A 24,710-nucleotide genomic window follows, 5' to 3' on the forward strand; every position below is an offset into this window, starting at 1 on the left:
AATCCTTTATTAGTTCCAGGAGAGTTTTTTGGTTTGTTTTTTGTTTTGTTTTGTTTTGTTGATTCTTTCAGATTTTCTCCATAGGCAATCATATCATGTATGAACAAAGACATTTTTATTTCTTCCTTCCCTATCTGTATGCCTTTTATGTCCTTTTCTTGTCTTATTGAATTAGCGAAGATTTCCAGTTCATATTGAAAAACTGTGATGAGAGGGGACATCTTTGCCTTCTTCCTGATCTTAGTGAGAAAGCTTCAAGTTTCTCACCATTAAATATAACGTTAGTTGTAGGATTTTGTAGATATTCTTTATCAAGTCCAGGAAGTTCCCCTCTATTCCTAGTTTATTCAGAATGTTTATCATGAATGTTAGATTTTTTCAAATGCTTTTTCTGCATCTCTTGATATGATCATATGATTTTTGTTTTTTAGTTTATTGATGTGATGGATTGCATTAATTGATTTTCAAAGATTGAACCAGCCTTTTTTACCTGGGATAAATCCCATTTGGTTGTGGATTATAATTATTTTTACATATTGTTGGGTTCAAATGCTAGTATTTTGTTGAGGATTTTGGCATCTATGATCATGAGAGATACTGATCTGCAGTTTTCTTTTCTTGTAATGTCTTGTCTGGCTTTGGTACTGGGGTAATAACTGGCCTCATAGAATGAGTTAGGAAGTATTCCCTCTGCTTCTATCCTCTGAAAGAGATTGTAGAGAATTGGAATAATTTCTTCTTCAATTGTTTGATAGAATTCACAGGTGAACCCATCTGGACCTGATGCTTTCTGTTTTGGAAGGTTATTAATTATTGATTCAATTGTATTTATACATTTATGCCTATTCAGATTGTCTATTTCATCTTGTATGAGTTTTGGCACATTGTATCTTTCAAGGAATTGTTTTTTATCTAGATTATCAAATTTGTGGGCATAGAGTGAGTCATTCATAGTATTCCTATTTTATCTTTTTAATGTCCATGGGATCTGAAGTGATATCTCTTCTTTCATTTCTTATATTAGTAATTTATGTCCTGTCTTCTTTTATTAGTTATCCTGGATAAAGGCTCAGTGATTTTATTGATCTTTTCAAAGAAGCAGCTTTTAATTTTGTTGCTTTTCTCTGTTGATTTCCTGTTTTCAATTTCATTGATTTCTACTCTAATTCTTATTATTTCTTTTCTTCCTTACTTTGGATTTAATTTGTTGTTTTCCTATTTCTTAAGGTGGAAATTTACATTATTGATTTTAGATCTTCTTTTCTAATGTATATATTCATTTCTACAAATTTCCCTCTAAGCACTGTTTTTGCTGCATCCTACAAATTTTGACAAGTTGTGTTTTTTTCATTTAGTTCAAAAATATTTAAAATTTCTCTTGATATTTCTTCTTTGATCCATGTATTATTTAGAATTGTGTTGTTTAACTTCCATGTATTTGGGGATTTTCCAGGTATCTTTCTGTTATTGATTTCTAATTTAATCCTATTGTTGTTTGAGAATACACATTGTATGATTTGGATTCTTTTAAATTTGTTCAGGTGTGTCTTATGGCCCAGAATATAGTCTATCTTGGTGAATCTTCCATGTAAGCTTGAGAGTAAAGGAATATTTTTTAATAATGCAAAACCAAGAATCCCTTATAGAAAAGATTTGATAAGTATGACTTTTTGCATATAATACAAGTAGCAAACTATGATACACTTTTTGAAAATTATGACTTAGTACTAATCTAAATAAGAGTAAAACACTAACTTTAAAAAATTGCCAGAATATAAAAAAATATTTCATAGAACGGGAACTGCAGTGAGAACTAGAAAGAAGTACTTATCCTTAAAATATTTTGAAAATAATTATCAATATTATGAGAAATGTAAATGAGAACTTTTGTTTTCACTTCTTATCCTGGCAAAGATACAGAAATTTGGTATTAACTAAGTTGGCCATTGTGTGGGGAATAATATTCTCACACCCTCCTGATAGGCACGGCGACCTCAATAGAGGTCAATTGGAAATACCTTTCAAACTTTAAAATTCATGTATTGTTGGTCAGCAATTCCAGTTCTAGGCTTTTATCCTACTGGTGTCAGGCATATGGACAAGGATATTGTTTATAGAAACATTGATTTTATAATTAAAGCAAAAGTTTAGAAACAATGTCAATTTCCTCTAATGTCAAATTGGTCGAATAAATTATTGTATATAAATTTAATGAAAAGTGTAGAACATTAAAAGGATGTTATTTATGTATTAATATAGAACCATTTTAAGAAATATTAAGATGTGAAAATAGTAAGATGCAGAAATAGGTATAATAAGCCAATAATTTATCAAAAAATTTATTTATATGTGTAAATATGTACACACCCACATATATACAGACATGTACTCTCAAGGTGTACTTGTTGCATGGGGAGAAAAACCTGGAGTCTGGCGTATATAGTTGAGAGATGTTCTTTCATCACAATGTCCCCTTTTATTCTTTTTGAATTATTACTGCTTGGAAAAACCTAGAGCTGTTTAGGAGAAGGAAGAAGGAGAAGCAGAGGAAGGAGCTTCTGGATCCCCATCTCCAACCAGGTTCAGGTGCCTGTAGTTCAGCATGCTGCAGCTGGTTTGTGGGGACTCAAGCTTAGTGAAGGAGTGGTATTTGTACATTCTCCAACCCACCACTGTCCATATCTGTGTTTGGTGCGGGGTAGTTGCAGGTTGCCTGAGTGGACAGGGTTGGAAACAGGGGAAAGGACAGCCATTTGAATATGTTAGTTCTGGGAACTGTGAGGCTAGCGCTGTGCCATCAAACCTGCCTTCTCAAGATTCTGCCTTTTTCCAGAAGAGGACCTTCAAGGAAGACTGCGTATCTCCTACAAGATTGAAAGCTATGGCCCAGGTGAGATGATTCATCCTCTCTCCTTCCTGAAATATATTCTTCCCTCCAGGACACATGACCATTTGCTTTCATTATCCTGACCTTTCCAGGGCAATGACATCTCTTCCAGAGCCTCCTAACCATTTCATCCCATTCCAGGCACACAGCTCTGGGATCTCTGTTTTACTTGCTGTCTAATCTCCCTTCTAATTGCAAACAAGTGTTTATACATTCTTTCTGTTAATTAAATGACATCTCCTTGGTTTACTGGGGCCAAGAATCCTGATAGAGCAGAGATGTTTGTTGGGGGTCCTGACATGCCTGGAAAGTTATGTGGTGAGGTGGAGCTGAGTACTTAGGTTCGAGCTCACAGTGGAAACTCATGATTATCTCCTTGGGGAAGATTTCTTCTCCATGGTAAGAAAAGATGGGAGGTGGTGTTAGTGGAGCCAAGACTTCATTTGATGGCACCCTCCTTGTGACTCTATCATCATTTTTCATTAGTTTTCTGTAATTCAGGAAAAATAAAAATTTGCATTTGATGATAGATGGTTACAAGAAGGACATCAGCCCAAGGCATATGTTCTTGAGAATCATAATGTCAGAGTTCAGACCAACCTTGAGGGTCTTAAAGAAAGTTGCCTCTCTATGATATATATGCTTCTCCTAGCAATGCTGTTGATGAAATAAATTTGTTTCTATAGGGGAAAATATATTTATACTAAAATGTGTCATGAAAATGAACCAAGAGCTTCTAAAATCTCTTAAGTTATATACAAATTTTATTTTCTGTAATGAAGATAGTTAAATTAATTCTTATTAGATACTAAATATTGAAATAGCACTGAAAGATTTATAATGGAAAAAAACCACCAGTGTTTCCCCTGTCATTCAGTTTCAGCCGAACTCCTCAAAGGCACTGACACTCAACTAATGGCATTTGCTCCTAGATTTCCAGTTATTCTCACATTGTTATTTATTAAACAATTGAATATATATATTTCTTTCTACCCCATTTTCATCACCAATTTTTCAACCTTATTGAGTTCTTGGTTATCTTATAATCAAACTACTCTTTAAAGTATAGTACACACGCAGACTGCCTTAAGGCAAAATAAAGGGTAATCACAACAGTGCATTGAAACACACGTCAATAGTGGTACATATGCATAACATTCCAAAGAATCCTGGACAACACTCTCTCTTCACCTTCTCACTTGGCAAAGTATACAAAGAAAATAGTTGAGGCTCATCCAAATGTCACAACAATGGAAATGTGTTCCGTATTATATTCTCTGACTAGAAATTGTTGTAGCAAGTAAATTGGTGTTTGTTTGTGCCTAAAACCACATAATGTTCACATATCAGTTCTTATATTTATTTAGTGTGTTTTGGAGTAGAAGAGTCATTATATTCAAAATTAAAAGTGTTATTGTGGAAGAAATGCTTTAATTTTTGGAAGCTTTTGAAGTAAAAAATCATTCCTAAATAGTCATCATGAGAGATAAGTTTGTATAACTCTTCATTTTTTTCTGAAGTTAATTTTTTGGATGAATTTTTTTTCACCTAGTTTTCTAGTATTTATTGCTAATATTTCAAAATGTAACAATATCTCTATTACATACATATTAATAGCAATTTCCACATTGCTGAACATTATTTCCTGAGGAGTCTCTTATGTTCTTCCATGGCCACTACAGCCATCTGGACAAATTTTTATCTTTGCTTCCCAGCTATTGTCCTAGCTTTTCCATTTTATATTTACGCTGGTACCTTCTCTTGCCACTCTGCTATGTTGCTTTTCTTTCTTGATCTCTTATGTAACTCTTTGCTCTTTTACTGTCTGGTCTTGATATAACATGTCCTCTATTACCTTCTCAGAAAAATGGTCCGCAGAAAGGGCTGAAAGAAGGTATTCCTCTCCCAAAGCCAGTGGGTAAAGACTGGAAGAAGAAACTTCTTCTTTAAATGTGAACACAGCAATGCAAGACTTCAGGGAACATGGTAAATCAAGGAAACATGACACCACCAAAGGAACACAGTACTTTTCCAATAACCAACACCAAAGAAATGGAGATCTGCAATTTTCCTGGTAAAGAATCAAAAAGAGTTGTTTTTAGGAAGCTCAATGAGAAACAAGAAAACACAGAAAGAATTCAACAAAATCAGAAAAACAACTCAAAAACAAAAAAGTTTAACAAAGAGATGGAAATCATAAAAAAGAAGCAGGCAAATTCTGGAGCTGAAGAATACAATGAATGAAATGAAAAATGCAATAGAAAGCATCCACGGTAGACTTAATCCAGCAGAAGAATGAATCTGTGAAGTCACAGACAGATCATTTGAAATTATCCAGTCAGAGAAAACGAAGAAAAAAGAATGAAAAACAGTGAAGAAAATGTAAGACCTGAAACCATAAAACTATTAGAACAAACTATTAGAAGAAAACGTCAGGAAAGTTTCTTGACATTGGTCTGGGCAATGATCTTTTGGATATGACACCAAAAGCAAAGGCAACAAAAGCAAAACTAAACAAGTGGGACGACATCAAACTAAAAAGCTACTGCACAGCAATGGAAAGTCAACAAAATGAAAAGGCCACCTACAGAATGAGAAAGAATATTTGCAAACCATATATCTGATAAGCCATTACTATCCAAAATATATAAGGATTTATACAACTTAATAGCCAAAAAACAAGTAACCCTATTAAAAAATGGGGAAAGGACCTGAGTAGACATTTTTCCAAAGAAGATATACTAATGGCCAACTGGTACATAAAAGGTGCTCCCCGTCACTAATCATTAGGGAAAGGCAAATCAAATCCACAGTGAGATACCACCTTAGACCTGTTAGGATGGTTTTTATCAAAAAGACAACAGATAAGTGTTGGTGAGGATGTGAATAAAAAGAAAACTTTGTATACTGTTGGTTGGAATGTAAGTTAGTACAGCCATATAGAATATGGAATGGGGACTCCTCAAAAAACTAAAATTAGAACTGTCATATGATCCAGCCGTCCCAGTTCTGAGTATATGTCCAAAGGAAACAAAATCAGTATCTTGAAGAGATATCTGCACTCCCATGTTCATTTTCATTGCAGCATTATTTACAATAATGTCCATTGATGGAGGAATGGATAAAAATAGATGTGAGATATCCATCAATCTATCAATAGATAGATATACGTATAATGGAATATTATTCAACCATAAGAAAGAAGGAAATCCTGCCATTTGCAGATATATCTCGAGGACGTTATGCTAAGTGAAATTAGCCAAACAGAGAAAGACAGATACTGTATGATCTCACTTACCTGTATATCTAAAAATAAAAAAAAGTCCAACTCTTAGAGGCCAAAGAGAATGGTGGATACTAGGGGCTAGTGGGTGGAGAACATAGAGATATGCTGGTCAAAGGGTACAAGCCTTCAGTTACACGATGAATAAACTCTGGGGATCTAATAATGTACATTGTAGTGACTATAGTTAACAGTGATGTGTTATGTACTTGACATTTGCTAGGAGAGTAGACCTTGAGTGTTCTCACCATGCACACACACACAAAATGGTAACTCCATGAGGTGATGGATGTGTTAATTAACCTGATTGTGGTAATCATTTCACGAAGTGTCTGTATGTTAGATCATCACGTTATACATTTTAAGAATATACAATTTATTTGTCAATTATACCTCAATAAAGCTGAAAAATCTGTTTTAAATAAAAGAATAAAAAAGGTATGTAGGAGTTATATATTTGAGCTTTTGCTTATCTAAAATGTCTTATACAACCCTCACATTAGTGTGAATTTTGGCTGGATAAATAACTCTAGTCAAGAATTCACTTCTCTTTCAGTATTGCAAAATTGGTTACATATTTTGTTTTGTGTTTCCATTGAAGAGTACTATTGAGCAGGCTGTTGTGTTTCTGTTTCCTGGTGTCTTTCATGTGACTTGCTTTCTGATTGTTGAAAATGTTGGGACCTTCTCTATATTCCTATTATTCTACAATTTTATCCTCTGATACCCTGCCAAGAGTTTACCAATTATTTATAACTTGGCTTTTCACGGGAGAAGGGGAAGCAGGAAGTTACTTCTCTTTATTGAAAATATACTATATCCAAGTTGGCTTTTTAATTGGGATATTCCTCTTAATTGAATTTAATATATTTTTAAACCAGAATGATCTTGGAATCCTCTGGGCACAGAGTTTTTGCCTGCAGGAATTAGGTTGTGTGAGGCCGGCCCATTGATTAACACTGACTCTATTCTTCACTCATCACAGGCAGTGACTCCAGTCTGTTTGCTCTCCTTCTCTCTCCTTTCCTGTAGAACTCTCCTTTACTTCCTCTACTTTTATGTTTTTCCTCTCCTTTCATCTTGAAGTCATTTATTTTCATTACACAAGTATGACTCATGTTTTTTGTTCCAGGGATTTGTGATATTCAGGGATGTGTCCATAGACTTCTCTCAGGAAGAGTGGGCATGCCTGGACTCAACTCAAAGGAATTTGTACAGATGTGTAATGTTGGAAAATTATAGCAACCTGGTCTCAGTTGGTAAGTATACCTATCTCTAAAAAGTCAAATTTTGCCCCCTGATGTATTTGCTTCCCTCAAGAAGAATTTCTCAATTCCTTTCATGTATCATGCATTTCTTCTCCCTCTTTCTAAAGAAATGGCTTGAGCTTTGTAAAGTTGGAAATGGGGAGCTTCATTGGGCCTAAGGCCAAAGCTCTGTCTTCTCTGCTTTTTTGTGGCCCTTCCAAGAGTGGCATCATCTTTTATTTGCTGATCACGGGACAGGATTTGAGTCCTGAGACATGTACAACATAAAAATTCTCCTTTCTTCTCTTGTGAATAGGACTTGCCATTCCCAAGCCATACGTGATCTCTTTATTGGAGCAAGGGAAGGAGCCTTGGCGTGTTTTTGACGGTGAGCTGACAAAGGGCCTGTACCTAGGTAAGTGACTGATGATCAGGCAAGGGGAGAGCTGTGCAGGGCGTAACTCAGATGAGTGAGGAGACCATATCTTTGAGATGTTTTGCAGAATCTTCCTTCAAAGGCCCACAGCTGTAGGGAAAAGTAAACTTCACCATTAGCTTCCAAACACCCACACCTCCATCTCGAACCTAACACTGTCCCTGCTTCTTTGCTTTCATATTTTCTTTCAATTCCTAGTAGATATTTCTAATGACAGACTTCTACCTTTATTTGAGATCTAATTCATTCCCATTGGCTTACTGTCTTTTGCCCTTTGATCTATATATGCGTTACTCTCTTAAACATTTTGCTATTCAGTATGTTCACTTTTTTGATTCATTACTTTATTCATATATTCATTTTTTTCAACCAACACTTCCCTATATTCTATGCTGAGGAGGACATTTTTCTGGGAGATGTAGAGATTATAAAATACGTGAGCTATTAAGAAACTTATAGCCTAGGAGTTGAGGAAAAAATCCATAAAAGTCCTTCAAAAAGTAGAATTAATTGTAAGAGAAGTTCAAATAGTACAACCAGAAGAAATGGCTGGAGATTGAAAGGTGGAAAAGCCTCACAGAGCTGTAATCGTTGGAGCCTTGGGAGTGATGGCAGTCACCTTGGTAGAGAGTTTTGAGTATAAAGGGTATGTGCTTGCAATGGGAAGGCAGAGGGTGCAGACGAGGAGAGATTGAGATGAGGGAGGAGGATCAAGCAATTGCGTGAATGCATGCAATCGACATAAAATAGAGTGGGAGTGAGGGAGAAGAGCATGTGAAGATGGATAATTCAAGGCAGAGGGCACAGTAAGTACAAAAGTCCAGAGGCTGTCAGGCTCATTGTGTGTCAGCAGCACCAAGGTGGCCAGTATGGCTAGGTGAGAGTGAACGAAGAGGAGAGGAGGGTGAGATGTGATCAGAGAGGTGTATGTTGGAAAGGGTCAGTTTATGGTGACCTTGTAAATTGCAGTTGAAGTTTTTCTGAGTGAAATGGGACATAAGTAGATTTTAAGCAGAACTACGACATGATTAGATTTTTATTTTTTAAAAATACCGGGGTTTTTTTCCATTTACAGAAGAGGAAACTGGGGCACAGAAACTCGAAATAACTTGTCCAAGGTCAACAACGAGTAAGTGTTGGAGATAAGGTTTGAACCGAAGCTATATGTGCTCTAAGCTCCTGAGCTATATTGCCTCTCCAAGTCTAATCAAAAGAGTGTAGACATAGTGGACATGTTTTCCTCTGAATTACAGGTGAATAGATACAAGTTAATTTTTAAAATGAATTTTTAAAATACATTTAATATTCCACAAACAACTAGGTAACTATAACACATGCATTACATGCATATATGTACACACATAGACACATTTGATGTATAGAAATGCATTGTAGATTTCCTCTAAAATACTGTATCATGTGCCTTCCTATCTTAATAAACTTTTAGATATATTATATCAGTATTATAATATAGATATATTTGCATAATTAGGTTGCCTTCCAAATTCTTCCAGTTTCAACTTATAATTGAAACTGCCATTCTTCTATACATTTTTTTGTAAGTGGATTTTCCCCCATATTTTCTTATGATTGATTTTTTTAAAGCAGAGAATTTTTAAAGCTTTTCCATCAATGCATACAATGCATATGTTCAATTTTATTGCATCATCTTCAGGAATGTATATCTTTTTTTTAAATAAATCATTCTGTGTTCTTTTTAGTTTTGGAATTGAAACCAATACCTTGCCCATCTTTTTGTTTTTCAAAATAAAAATGTTTTAACAGTGAAGGCCAAATTGTTATAGAATGTTTTACATTCAGGACTTATCTAGTTGCCACTCCATGATTAGGTTTACATTAAAAAGTTTTGTCTGATCTGATACTTAGGGAGGGTTGTGTACTTCTTAATTTCTCATATCAGGAGGGAAAGTCAATCTTTCTCATTACATGACGGTAATGTTGATCAAGTGGTTATGGAGATGACAGCCAGATCGCTCCATTGGAAAGGTACATTTTGCCCCTTATAACTACTGACTAATCTGTGTGCTGATTCTTGGAGACTGTATAAATGTCCTCCAGAAATGGCTCACCCAGAAGGTTTGACGTTCATTAGTTCTTCTTCAAAGTAATTACATTGAGCTTAGAAAATGGTGAGGTTCTAATTATCCCTTTTTTTCTGCATTTATTCGTTGGTCTTGCTTTAAGAAGAGCTTTTCCTCTCCACTTTTGTTGAGAAGCATTACAGATTCATTGATTCTTTTTTTAATTAAATATCTTATAATCCATTGTAATCATTTTTCTTTTTGATGATTAAACTGTCTCAAATTTGGCTATTGGGGACCACTTTCAGCTAGCTTGTGCATCCTTTTTTCATGTCTTCATGTTTTTAATGACTTTTTTTTCTGACACAAAAATATGTTCCAGGCTCATCTTGTATTTTCGCTGCTCCCCACTTGGAATTAGCCAACTCGTGAAGAAGGCTTAGTTTCTTTTAATAAGGAGTAGTGTTCAGCGACCAATACCTGAGTATTCAGTGTGCTCATTACTGCTGGGCTATCACTGCTTCTGTTCCCATTCACTGGAAAGAGGAAACCTGTTCTTATCATTGAGTCATACTAATAACTCTAAATTCAAATCCAAAAGATGAGATTCTGTCTCACTTTTCTGCATTTCAATTTTGTAACTTTACCTTGAACAGTGAAAAAACGCTGCTTTCCACAATATGAGTGTATTTATGCGTCTTCTGTCCTAAATGCCATAGAATAGGTTCAGAATTAGAAAACTAACACAACTACTGAGAAAAAACCTACTAAGTAAAGTTCAAGATTTCTTAGTTTTGTTTTCCTTTTTTTTCTTTTTAATTTGTTTTTTGCTTAGAATGTGTTACTCTAAGGATTTCCAGTCAGAGTTTAGTTTGAAAAGTTGTTAGATTAATTCTGTTCTCTGGATTTTCAACCTAATATACAGTTTAATTGTTGAGTTTAGATATTTTTTAGTTTATATTTGGAATATGTAAAGCATTTACTTGCTTCAAAAGTCAAAACTATGAAAATTATACTTAGACAAGTCATATTCGCATCCCTATCTGCTTCATCCATTGCCACCCCAACTCTAGGTAACCTTTTTTTTTTTTTGGTTAGTCTGATTTATCCTTTCTGTATTTATTTTTTCAGGAATAAAGTATGTTCACATTTATATTCTCAATTCTCCTTCCCTCTTTTACATGGCCTGTTATTCTCTCTGCACTCTTTTTTACTGTACTTGTTTTCTTTTTATTATGATTATTAATAAGATGTGGAAATCATTCCATATAGATTCAGTGACAAAAATCAAAAAGGTATATAATATAGACTTTTCTTTCTTGGTGTTCTATATGTTGACTTTTGCCATGACCCATTAGTTATAAGAATAATTCCAATAATTAGAATTTCCATGTAGACAATCACAAAATTTGCAAATATTTTCAGTTTTGTTTCTTACTTTCCTATGCTCGTAACCTTAATACTTCATTCTAGTCCTACTGCAGTGGCTATACCGTCCAGGAAATGTTCAATAGAAGTGGTGTTGCTGTGTGTTTTCATCTTTTTTAATGATTTTTATGAGTATGGTTTTTTCCTTCTTTTTTATTTTAAAGTTTGGAATAATTTTATATTTACAAAAAAGTTGCAAAAATAGTGTAGAGAGTTCCCGTATAGCCCTCACCCCCTACCTTATTGTGGTATATTTGTCAAAACTAAGAACCCAAGACTGGTACATTCTTATTAACTAAACTGCAGTATGTATTCAGATTTCATGTTTTTCCACTAATGTCCTTTTTGTGTTAGGGGACCTAATCCAGGATAACACATTTTATTTAGTTTTATTTAGACCATGTCTCTTGGTCTGTGACAGTTTCTTGATTTTTCCTTGTTGTTTATGTCCTTGACAGTTTTGAGGAATACTGGTCAGGTATTTTGTAGAATATCTATCAATTTGTATTTGTCTGATGTTTTTCTGATAACTAGACTTCTGATTTGGGGGGTTTTGGAAAGAATAGCACAAAGTTGAATTTGGGCTTGATTTTAAACTTTCATTGTTGTATGTATTTTTGCTGTATTTTTATGAGGATACACTTCATTAGTATAATGAAATTCTGTTTTATACATAGCATATAAGGGTTTACTTTATGTTGGATGCTGAGTTTTGTTTAATTATTTTTTCTTCTGGGATCATGTTTTTTTTTCCCCTTATTATAGTGACTTACATTAATAAATTTTCCTGTTTTAATTTTATATTTTTAGAATGAATTCAAATGGTCATGATGTTATTTTTTATTAAATTACTAGATCCAATTTGGTGATATGTTGTTTAGAATCTGTACATCTATATTCATTAATTAGATTGAATCATAATTTTTCTTTCTAATACTGTCCTGGTCTCATTTTGTACCAGCCTCATCAGATGAACTGAGACTATTCCCCTTTATTCCTCTTATTTTTTTCAATATTTTTGGGGGAAATATACATAAAGAAGTGATTATAAAGTGTATTTTACATTTCAAGTAATAAGTACACTCACATAACTAGCATGTGACATTTTTCAATAGTGTGTTTGGTAACCCATTAGTAAGTACAATCAAATCTTATGTTTTAGCAACATTAGAATTACCTTCTATCTCTACTTATAGAACAGCCCAGTACCTTACAAAGTTCATCTATTTAACTTTGTTTTTCATATTTTTGCATTTATTATTTAATTTGTTACAATTTTATAAAATATTTACAAAGTTCCAATGTCAGATCTACAAAACAACATATACTCATAGAAGTCTAGCTTCCATTCTTGTCCCCTCCCACTGTTTTCATTCCTTCCAACATAGGAGATCTTTTATAAACTTTATGGTTTATCCTTTCATTGTTTCATTGAATGTGAGCACGTATGTATATATCTTCATACATTCCCTCTATATAAGTGGTAGCATACACTAGATACCGTTTGCTCCACCTTGTTCTTCTACTTAAAAAAAATCATGATGATTATGCCATAGGGATATATAGATGCTTCTCATTTCTTTATACAGTTGTATAGAACTCTGTTGTGTGCATATACTATATGAGTTCAAGTAGTACCACATTGATGGCTATTTGGATTGGTTCTAGTCATTTGCTCTCATGAATAGTTCTGTGGTGGATACCCTTCTGCATAAATCTTTTCAGATTCTTCCCAGAAAGTGTATGTTTGGGTTCCTAGAACTAAGACTGCTGGGTCAAAAGGTAAATGCTTATATAATTTTGCTAGAAACTGGCAGATAGCCCTCTATAGTGGTTGTGTCATTTTTATTTGCTACGCTCAATATGTGAGAGAGACTTACTTACCTATAGCCTTCCAACAGAGTATGTTATCAAGCTTCCAGTTTTTTGCCAAAGTATATTTTGAATTTGTTCCAGAATCTGAGAGTCATTGATTTAATCTTTTCCTAATTGCTTCCCCCTTACCTTTCTATATCACTTTTCAATTTCTATACTTTATCTCTCAAATTGCACCACCATAAGAGAACAATATATTCTATTCACATTTATAGATATTTATGTCAGTGTAATTCTCCCTTTTCTATTGTAAGTTTTGTGTCTTCCAAGAAAAAAAAGTGAACATTTTTGTTTGTGTTTTCTTTCAGAATATAAAGAGAATAAGAAATTGTCTCTGAAAAAGGATAATTATGAAATGGATTCATCCCAACGTGTTAAAATGGAAGGATTTACAAAACATGGACTTAAACAGGGATCTCAGGAAAGACATTTTAACCAAGTGTCATGTACCTCTGAAGACATATCCTCTTTCATTCAGCATACATCTCTTTCACTACATCAAACATTTAACACTGAAGAGAAATCTTATGAATGCAAAAAATATAAAAATGCCTGTGGAGAAGACTCACAACTTACTGCAAATCAAGAAAGTCATCCTGGCAAGAAATTCTATGACTATAAGGACTATGAGAAGGCCCTTGGTAGGACTTCAAAACTTACTTCATATCACACAGTGCATATTGGTATGAGAACCTATGAATGTGAAGAATGTAGGACGTCTTTGAATAATGGCTCAGACTTTATACAACATCAGATAATTTTTACTAGAGAAAAATCTAATGAATGTAAGGAAAGTGGGACGGCCTTGACTAATGCCTCACATTTTTTCCTGCATCATAGAATTTATATGAGTGAGAAACCCTTTAAATGTAAGGATTGTGTTAGAGAATTTAACAATGGTACAGCCCTTATTCGTCATCAGAGAATTCATACTGGTGAAAAACCCTATGAGTGTAATGAATGTGGAAAGGCCTTTAGTACTAGTTCAATATTTAGAGTACATCAAAGGATTCACACAGGTGAGAAACCCAATGAATGTAAAGAATGTGGAAAAGCCTTTCGTCATTCCTCATACCTTACTCAACATCAAAGAATTCATACTGGTGAGAAACCTTACAAATGTAAGTATTGTGTTAGGGCATTTAGTAATGTTTCAGCCTTTATTCGCCATCAGAGGATTCATACTGGTGAGAAGCCCTACAAATGTAAGGAATGTGAAAGAGCCTTTAGTACTGCCTCAATACTTACAGCACATCAGAGAATTCACTCAGGTGAGAAACCCTATGTATGTAAGGAATGTGGGAAGGCCTTTCGTCAGTCTTCAGACCTTACTCAGCATCAGAGAATTCATACTGGTGAGAAACCCTATAAATGTAAGGAGTGTGAAAGGGCCTTTCGTCGTTCATCAGAACTTTCTCGACATAAATCAATTCATGCTGGTGAGAAATTGTGTGAATGTAAGGAATGTGGAAAGATCTTGAGTAGAGATTCAATACTTATACAACATCAGAAAATTCACACTGGTGAGAAAACCTGGGAATGTAATGAATGTGGGAAAGTTTTTACTTGTGCAGCATACCTGACTCGGCATCAGCGAATTCATGCTGGCGATAAACCACATACTTGCAACAAATGTGGGAAAGCCTTTCTTCGTTCTTCAGACCTTATTCTGCATCAAAGAATTCATACTGGTGAGAAACCATATAAATGTAAGGAATGTGGGAAGGCTTTTGCAAGAGGTTCAAATCTTAATCGCCATCAAAAAGTTCATGATGGTAAGAAATAGTATGAAAGGAGGCTTTGTAAGACTTTTGAGCATGTCTTTTAGGTCACCTGACGTGAGAGATAAACCCTGGAAACAAAATTAATAGGAGAAATCCTAAGAAATTCATCGGTGGGAAAAACATAAAAATATAATTAATACAAGAATGCCTTAAGTGTTTCACAGTTTGACTATCATAAGAAGAAAATGAACATTGGAAAGCCTTTATCAACAGTTCACTTTTTTCTAAATTTCAAAAACTTTCTAATCATGAGTGTAGAAAGTGAAACACCTTCTTTGTTGCATTTTTATTATTTAAAAATACTTTAAATCCACTTTATTTTTTGTTTAGCTATGATTAGTTTGGTTTGCACATAACTAAAGTACTATCGTAAGTTGCACATTAAATTTTTAAATTTATTTTGTTCTCACCGAAATTCTTATTCCAATACCACTTATCCAGTAACTATTTCCTGATGCTTTTTATGCATAGTTTAATGACATTTTATATTCTTAGTATTATAAGCTTGGATTTAATGACAGTCCTTTTATATCCCACATCCGATTTGGAGAATCTTCAATTGATTTTTTAAAAATAAATTTCTAACTGTATATCTCTGCATCTGTATCATTTTATTTAAAATGTTACTTTAAGAAATATGTTTTAACATTGATAAAACTGTACTTTTATATACAAATTAATATTCTTTTAATAAAATTGGTACTTTGTTGTAGTAATTTTCTCTGAATTTTTAAAGAACTACAAAGAGGCCAACAAAATTACCTTTATCCTCCCAAGGAGATGTAACTATTGTCAAATTGTTGGAACAAATCCTTTCATAAATTTTTTAAGGAAAATGTAATCATATTATTCAAATAGTTTCATAAATTGCCTTTCTAATGACAAGATACGTTACACATAACATCCCATGTAAGTAAGTGTATTAATAGTATTAATATATGTGACTATACCATTATTTTTACCAAATATCTGTGGTTAAATACTGTAATTGACTCCACTTTTTGTGATTCTAAAGAATGCCTCATTTAGCATTCCACTTGATACATTGTGTTTGCTTATTTGCTTTTCATTGCTGAAATAATCCATTTGTACTTTTTAACATGCACAGATTTTAAACATGACAGATTAAGCTGACTTCCCTTTTGACCACACTGTGCTAGCCATTTTTCTCCTCCCCATATTACTTCTTATTGCAGAGTTTTTCCTAATGATTTTGCATAAATATAAGTATTTATGGGAATATTTAATTTTTTAAAAAATTATTTCCATTTCAATATATTCATATTCAAAAATTTATACATATATATTGTTATATTTGATGTGATATGGACATGGTTATATTCACTAGCATACTTGGGTTTTGTAAGGATTATACATAAATGGCTTATAGTTGAGACTGTAACATACTCAGTAAATATAATCCATTGTCAAAATTATTTCTTCCTTTGACTTTTATTGTTTATGGAAACACTCTTAACTGTGGTACACACTTGACTTAATATCAGAAATTTAATATTAAAGAAAAACCTTAAACCTCTACTGAATATAGCAAAGTCATCATTGTTCATTCCTTCTTGGTCATGAGATGATTCATCCTGAAGGAAAAAAAACCCATAAAAATATAATGAATAGTGCCTTCATTCAAATCTAACCCTTTATGCTGAATCCTAAAATTCCAATCAGCATGAAACACTGTTGAGAATATTATTGCCCACATTATCTGGCTAGTTAAAAAATAATATTAGATTGTAGGAACATCTGACTCCTTATCCAGTGCATGTTTAAACCAACATTTGGTTAAGAATGAAATAAAAATTTAGACTACAATTTCTTTGGACACAACACTGAGTATTCTACACAGCAAATCCTGTGGGAGGTGAGCAAAACTACTCACAGGAGAACTTACAACACTATATCAAGACATATTACAATATCAGAAAAAATGAAAATGAACTAGCAAAGATTATATAGTCTATACATATAACTATTTATTAATAATTTTTAAAAATAAGGAATGTGTGTATGAAAGCTATAAGTCTCCAGAATTGACTAGAAGATTTAGAACCATTTCTAGTGCAATGAAATTAACTTAGATTGTTGCCTGTACAGAAAACTATATCCAGACCATCTATAGAGGCAAAATTCTCAAAACATCAAGAACTATTGCATATGAAAATATAGCAAGATTGACATCTAAGTCTATGACTTTCCTAACTCTAATTGTAAACCTGAACTAGGAAAGTTATAAAATTTCATTTTAGTTTCAATTATGAAGGTATGTTCAATGTCCTAAATAAGATATATCTAACTTTTTAAACTCCCATGATATACTCAGATAAGTTGTTTTTCTCACGTCTTATTCCAACTTGTGTTGTGAGTTTGTGGTTAAAGTGACAAGATTGTCTTTGTTTTTGGTGTTTTCCTTCCCTTTAGCCTAATGCTATAGTTGAATATTTGCTATCCTATTCTGATTCTGTCTACCTATTTATGTCCTTACTCTGTGTTTTGTGACTCCTTTCTCCTTTTTTTTTCTTTTTTCAGGTATGAGGGCCTTCTTGAGGATTTTTTTGTAGGGGGGGGGGTCTTGTGGCTATGAAGTCCCTTAGCTTTTGTTTGTCTGGAAAAGATTTAATTTCTCTCTCACATCTGAAGGATATTTTTGCTGGATAGAGTATTCTTGGCTGGAGATTCTTGTCTTTTAAAGTTTTGAATATGTTGTTCCATTCTCTCCTAGCTTATAAGGTTTCTGCAGAGAAATGCACTGAAAGTCTGATAGGGGTTCCTTTATAGGTTATTTTCTTCTGCCTTGCTGCCGTGAGTATTCCTTCTTTGTCATTCATTTTTGCCAGTTTTACTACTATATGCCTTGCAGTAGGTCTTTTTACATTGACAAATCTAGGAGATCTAGAAGCTTCTTCCACACATATTTCCCTCTCTTTCCCTAGATTTGGGAAGTTCTCTGCTATTAGTTCTTTGAGCACGTTTTCTGCTCCATTCTCCTCTTCACCTTCTTGAATACCTATAATTCTTCTGTTGCATTTCCTCATTGAGTTGAATATTTCTTGGAGACTTTCTTCATTTCTTTTTGGTCTTAGTTCTCTGTTCTCCTCTGTCTGGAACATTTCAACATGTCTGTCTTCGATTATGCTGTTTCACTACTCTATGGTGTCCACACGAACATTCAGGGAATCCATATTTTGTTTTATCTCTTCCATTGTGTATTTCATTTCTCATATTTCTGATAGATTCTTCTTTATAGTTTCAACCTCTTGTGAAGTAGCTCCTGAACTTGTTGAATTGTTTCTCTACATGCTCTTTTACCTCATTGAGTTTTTTGATGATAGCTATTTTGAATTCATTGTCGTTTAGCTTACATATTTCTGTGTCCTCAGGGCTGAGTTCTGGGTGCTTGTCATTTTCTCTCTGGTCTGGAGATTTGGTGTAGTGTCTGATGTTCGAAAGTTGACTCTTTCTCATTCTGATATTATTTGGTTGCAGTTACAGCCTATCACCACTGAGTGGGAGTCAAGAGCCACATATACTCAGCCCTCTGCCTTATCTGAGATCCCAGGCACTGGAACAGCATGGAGCAGGTGGGGGGAGGGGCACTTTCTTCTACGATGCATTCTGGGATTTCTTGATCAGCTCTCGCTATGTGGTCTCCTGGGGTCTTGGCTTGATAGGTCACCCCATGTGAAAGCTTTTGCCCCATTAGAGAGCTTCCCTCTAGGCTGCAAGGGCCCTAGGGAGTCCTGGGTGATCCCATGGATGTGCGACCCCTCCCCCACTCCTCTCATGGATCCCCTTATGGCAGCAATTGCAGTCTTTAGGGGAGGGAGTGAAGTTCTCTCTTACCCAGTTCCAGCTCCTCTGAGGGGGGCTCCAGCCTCTCTGCCTTCCGTCATGTGGCTGCATGTCTCTCCAAGGTTTTTGTGTTGTTAGGATGTCTTCTGTTGGATGGATGTCCAACAGAAGTATGGATATCCCTTTTTGTTGTATGTTGGAGGGGAGAGAGTACTGGGCAAGCTCACTCTGCCATGATGCTGATGGCACTCCCCTCGGATAAATTGTCCTAAAGATAAAACTGTTATCCTTTGATATCTTACTTTTAAATTGCACAAAGTGACATCAAGGATATGATCTAGCTCTCTGTGTTCAAGAAGTCTCTTTTTACCATTAGTTTGTAAAGTTTACTTTTCAAATGCCGGGACTCAGGTAGAATTCTCCCAGAAACATTCTCTTTTTTTCAATTGGTACAAGGATTTTCAGGGCCCTGTATCATTCAGGCTCAGTAAGAAGACAGAAAATGTACTAGATATTTATTTTTTAATTTACATGAAGTAAATCTTCTCTTTTTTGGATGTACAATTCTATGAATTCTTAAAAATGTATAGTTTTGAAAACACTATCACAATAATGTTACACAATGATTCTATTACCCACCAAAACTTCCTTATGCTGCTGCTTTGGAATCACACCCTACCCCTACTTATAAATAATCACTGTCTACCACTGATCTTTTTTCTTCCAAGATTTTTACCTTTTCCAAAATGTTTTATTAATGGAATTGTACAGTATGTAACCTTTTGACACTGGCTTCTTTCTCCAACAATATGCCTTTGAAACTCTCAAGTTGTGTAAATCAATAGTTAATTGCTTTTTATAGCTGAGTAATATTCTAATGTATAGATGCACCACAGTTCATTTATTTGTTCACTTGTTGGAGGATATTTGGATTGTTCCCAGTTTGGGGGGCATTATAAATCAAGCTGCTATAAAGTTAGTGTATAGGTTTTTGTCTGAACATAAGATTTTTTGTTACTAGGATAAATACTGAGGAGTGAGATTGCTTGGTCATATGGGAAATGCATGTTTGATTTTATAAGAAGTTGCCAGATATTTTTTTCCAGAGGGCTGTGGTAGGCAGCCTCTAAGATGCCCCTCAAAATCGCTCCCCCCACTATTCAAAATGCCTTTGGATCATCACCTCTTGAGTTTGAGCTGCATGTAGTGATTTGCTTATAATAAATAGAAGGAGGCAAAAGTGAATGGGATATCACTTCTGAGATTAGTTTACCATATGGCTTCTGTCTTGGGTGCCCTCTCTTTCTCTTAGAGCCCTTGGTCTTGAGTAAGCAAGCTTTCTTGTTGTAAGCAGCCCTATGTAGAAACCTATGTGGCAAGCAACTGATATTTTTAGCCAGTAGCAGGGGAGGATCTGAGGCCTGCCCAAAGCCATGTGAGTGAGCATGGAAGTGGATCTTAGAAGCACTGAACACTGTTACCTCTAGTTCTCTGAGGTGGTTCTATATTTGGCCTTGAATGTTTTCCTTACATGTTATGTGCTGATCAGTATGAGCAGGTCTCTCTGCAAATCTTTGCAGTTCTCTCTCTGCATTTTTCTTCTGTTTGGAACTCTGTCCTGTGAACTCTAGCCATTGTGATCTCTAGCCATTGTGATCTCTTCAGACTCTCAGCTCTGTCTCCTCCACCTAAGGGAGTCTACCAGATGCTGCCTGGTTTGTTCTTCCTTGCTTGTGGTCTGTGAATTTTCTCAAGGCAGTAAGTGTAATCATAGAACTTGCGTCAGTTGTTTTTTGTGTCTCAGGGATCACTGGCCTTCATCACCTGATGCCCAGTGTTTTGAAAACCATCATTTCATATATTTTGGTACAGTCTTTATTTTTTTGGTTCTTTCAGGTAGTACAGTATATCTAGTCTCTGTTTCTCCATCTTGGCCAGGAACAGAAGATTTCATCTAATGACTTTTTTAATATATATTTTTTTCATTTTTTATTATAGTAAAATATATATCATACAAAATTTGCCATTTTAGCCATTTTTAAGTATACATTGTACCTTAATTACATTCATAATGCTGTGAGGCCATCACCGCTAGCTGTTTCCAAAACACTTTTTATCACCCCAAACAGACTCTAACCATTAAGCAATAATTTCCAATTCTGCCACCCTCCCCCCCCCCCACCAAGCCTCTGGTAACCTCTAATCTACTTTCTGTCTCTATGAAATTACCTATTCTAGATATTTCCTGTAAGTGGAATCTTACAATGTTTGTCCTTATGTGTCTAGCTTATTCCATTTAGCATAATGTTTTCAAGGTTAATCCATGTTGTAGCATATATCAGAGCTTCATTCCTGTTTAAGGCTGAATAATACATTCCACATTTTGTTTATCCATTCATCTGTTGATGGACACTTGGGTTGTTTCCACCTTTTGGCTATTATGCATAATGCTGCAATGAACATTGGCATACATGTATCTGTGTCCCTATTTTCAATTATTTTGGTATATAACCAGGAATAGAACTGCTGGTCATGTGGTAACTCTACACTTAGTGTTTTGAGCTACCACTGTACTGTTTTCACTGTGGCTTCACAATTTTACATTCCCACTAGCAATTTGTGAGTTCCAATTTCATCCTTGCCAACAACTGTTATTTTCCTGTTTTGCTTTTTAAAATTATAGCCATTCTAATGGTGTGAACTGGTATCTCATTGTGGTTTTGACTCTCATTTCCCTAATTGCTAATGATGTTGAGCATCTTTTTGTGTGCTTATTGGCCATTTGTATATTTTCTTTGGGGAAATGTCTTTTCAAGTTGTCTGCCCATTTTTAATTGGATTGTTTGCCCCTTTTTGTTGAGTTTTAGGGGTTCTTTATATATTCCGGGTATAAACCTTCATCAGGTATATAACTTCCAAATAGTTTCTCCCATTCTGAAGGTTGTCTTTTCATTTTCTTGGTGATGTCCTTTAATGCACAAAATTTTTAAAAATTTGATCAAATCCAAGTTACCTATTATTTCTTTTATTGCTTATGCTTTTGTTGTTACAACTAAGAATCCATTGCCAAATTCAAGGTCATGAAGATTTACCCCATGTTTTATTTTGAGTTTTATGATTTTAGCTCATATATAGGTCATTTATCCTATTTTGAGTTTATTTTTGTATATGGTGTGAGATAGGGATCCAGCTTCATTCTTTTACATTTGGAAATCCAATTGTCCCAGTACCTTCTATTGAGGGGACTATTTTTTCCCCAATGAATTGACTTGGGTCAAAAATAAATTGGCCATAAATGTATGTGTTTATTTCTGGACTCTTAATTCTATTCCATTGGTCTCTATGTCTATCCCTGTGCTGTACCACACTGTTGATTACAATAGTTTTGGAGTGAGTTTTGAAATCAGGAAGTGTGAGTCCTCTAGCTTTGTTGTTATTGTTTGAGATTGCTTTGGCTATTTAGTGTCCCTTCCAATTTCATATGAATTTGAAGATTGGATATTCCATTTCTTTGAGAAAAACTTTTGGAATTTTGATAAGAATTGTACTGAATCTGTTGCATTGAATTGCTTTGGGTAGTATTGACATTATAACAATATTGTCTTCCTGCCCATGAACACAGGACATCTTTCCGTTTAATTAGTACTATTTTTTTTAAACAATGTTTTGTAGTTTTCAGCCTACAAGTCTTTCACATCCTTGGTTGGATGTATTTATAAATATTTAATTCTTTTAGATGCTGTTGTAAATGGAATTGCTGTCTTAATTTTCTTTTCATATTGTTCATTGGTGGTATAGAGAAACACAACTTATTTTTATGTATTAATCTTGTACCCTATAACTTTGCTGAATTTGTTTATTAGTGCTTGTAGCTTCCATTCAGATGCTTTGGGAATTTCTATATTTAGAATCATGTCGTCTGAGAATGGCAACAGTTTTACTTCTTTCCAATTTGGATGCCTGTTATTTATTTTTCTTGTCTAATTACTCTGGCTAGAATTTACAGTATACTTTTGAATAGCAGTGATGAAAGCAGACATCTTTGTCTTATTCCTGACCTTAGAGTGAAAGCTTCCAGTCTTTGACTGTTGGGTATCCTGTTAGCTGTGAGTTTTCCATAAATGCCCTTTATCATATTGAGAAAGTTCCATTCTATTCCTGAATGCTTTTTTTATCATGAAAGTTGATGGATTTTGTCAAAGGCCTTTTCTGTGTCAGTTGTGACGATCATATGTTTTTCCTTCACTCTATTTATGTGATGGATTACATTGATTGATCTGCTTGTGTTGAGTCACATCCAATGACTTTTGAAAAACACATACACCTGTATAACATAAATCCCATTCAGGAGTGCCACCCAGAAAGTTCCCTCATGCTTCTTCCTAGTCAAAATGATCTCCACTTCACAGATGCCGCCATTCTTCTGATTTTTTTCTACTGTAGATTAGTCTTGATTATTCTGATTTTTATCTTGTTCTACAGTAGGCTCACTACAGCTGTTTTCTCATTGATACCACTTGGTCATCTCTGCATTTTTAGTCTTTCATAATCATTATGTTTTAGATGTGTTTTTGCATATGTTAAGGTTTGGCAAACTACGGTTTGGGGGCCAAATCTGACCCCACCTTTGTAGATTCCTCCACAAAGAGTTATGAATACAATGTTCTCTCAGTTCTCATATGTTTAAAACTGTTTTATTCTAATCTTGATACTTGAAGGTCATCTTTGTTGGATATAAAATCTGTGGCTCACATTTTCTTTCTTCTGGATTCTTAATAATCACATTTCTCCTTTGACTTGCTTTGCATTTGGCTTTTAAGAAGTTTGTCCACACTGATTTAGTGGTATTCTACTATTTACTTATTCCTTTTATAATGCCTTTGTTTTGCTTTTTTCTTACTTATGCTTATATTATTTAGTTTGTTAGCCTTAAATCACATCTTTAACCTTCTACCTATTTCCTATGCAGGTATCAGTGAGTATATTCCACTTTCCTCAGCCTTTGATCTTTCCCTCTTCCTCTTCCTCCTCCTTTTTTCCTGTCACCATATTCATCTTCTTTTTCTTGTTTCTTTCTCTTGCTCTTACTCTCCTTCCTTTTTATTTCCAAATCTATTATGTGCTCATCACTTGTCTCTTTGTCAGAATTTCCCCAGTCAATGTCTTGCCTGGTTCTTTCTTTCTTTCTTTTTTAATAGTTTCTGTTTCTCTGCTGAATTCTTTATTTCCATTCATTTCAAGAATGTTTACCATTCATGAAGAATGTTTATAATATCTGCTTTAAAGTCTTTTTCTAATAATTCTAACATCTGGATCATCATGGGGTTGTTGTCTATTGTCTTTCCTCTTGAGTTATAGATTTTCCTGGTTCACCATATGTCAAGTAATTTTGAATTGTATCTAGAAAAATTTTAATATGTTAAAGATTTTATCTAAGAGTTGTCTGTGTGTGCATATCTGCTGCCACAACTACAACACTGAAGCTTTGTGACTGGAGATTGCCTTGGACAGGTCTGGCAGAAGAAAAGGGAAAAATGGGTCAACTCTCCCTACACTCTCTGTATTTCAAGGATTCCCTTCTTAGTCTCTGACCAACACGATTTTTCCTCTTGAAGCATTTTCTGTCTGCATCCACTGTACATTTCTTTAATTGGTCTGCTTCAAGTGTAAGCCAAATGATATGTTAAAGAAATAAAAACCAGGAGACTAATCACCCTATCAATCATTCTTTGTGTACTAATTTCCATCTTCAATCCATCTGCTATTATTTTATTATCAGAGTCCTCAGATAGTTGCTTTGTGTATTCCATCCATGGTTTTTAGTTGTAATCAGTGAGAGAGATAGAGTGGTGTATGTTTACTCTATCTTAGTTGGAACCAGAAGACTATACCAGATATAACAGAAAAAACTGTTGTATTACTTT

General features: G+C 34.5%; 1 protein-coding gene across 11 annotated transcripts in view; it reads left to right on the forward strand.

The window, feature by feature from the left end:
- Nucleotides 1-16,415, forward strand: part of LOC138915035 (zinc finger protein 383-like) — a 54,133-nt gene extending 37,718 nt beyond the window's left edge. For 5 of the 11 annotated variants that reach the window (XM_023651301.2, XM_023651299.2, XM_070224226.1 and 2 more), the window contains exons 3-7: nt 2,834-2,890; nt 7,303-7,429; nt 7,734-7,832; nt 8,929-8,982; nt 13,507-16,415. In XM_023651301.2, coding sequence (XP_023507069.2) covers nt 2,834-2,890; nt 7,303-7,429; nt 7,734-7,832; nt 8,929-8,982; nt 13,507-14,984 — 1,815 coding nt within the window. In that variant the 3' untranslated portion in view covers nt 14,985-16,415. The remainder of the gene's footprint in view (nt 1-2,833; nt 2,891-7,302; nt 7,430-7,733; nt 7,833-8,928; nt 8,983-13,506) is intronic. The other 6 variants (XM_070224230.1, XM_070224229.1, XM_023651303.2 and 3 more) reach the window with 3 other exon arrangements.
- Nucleotides 16,416-24,710: the final 8,295 nt, after the last annotated feature.

This window comes from Equus caballus, chromosome 10 (genome assembly GCF_041296265.1).
Source record: "Equus caballus isolate H_3958 breed thoroughbred chromosome 10, TB-T2T, whole genome shotgun sequence".
Classification (NCBI taxonomy): domain Eukaryota; kingdom Metazoa; phylum Chordata; class Mammalia; order Perissodactyla; family Equidae; genus Equus; species Equus caballus.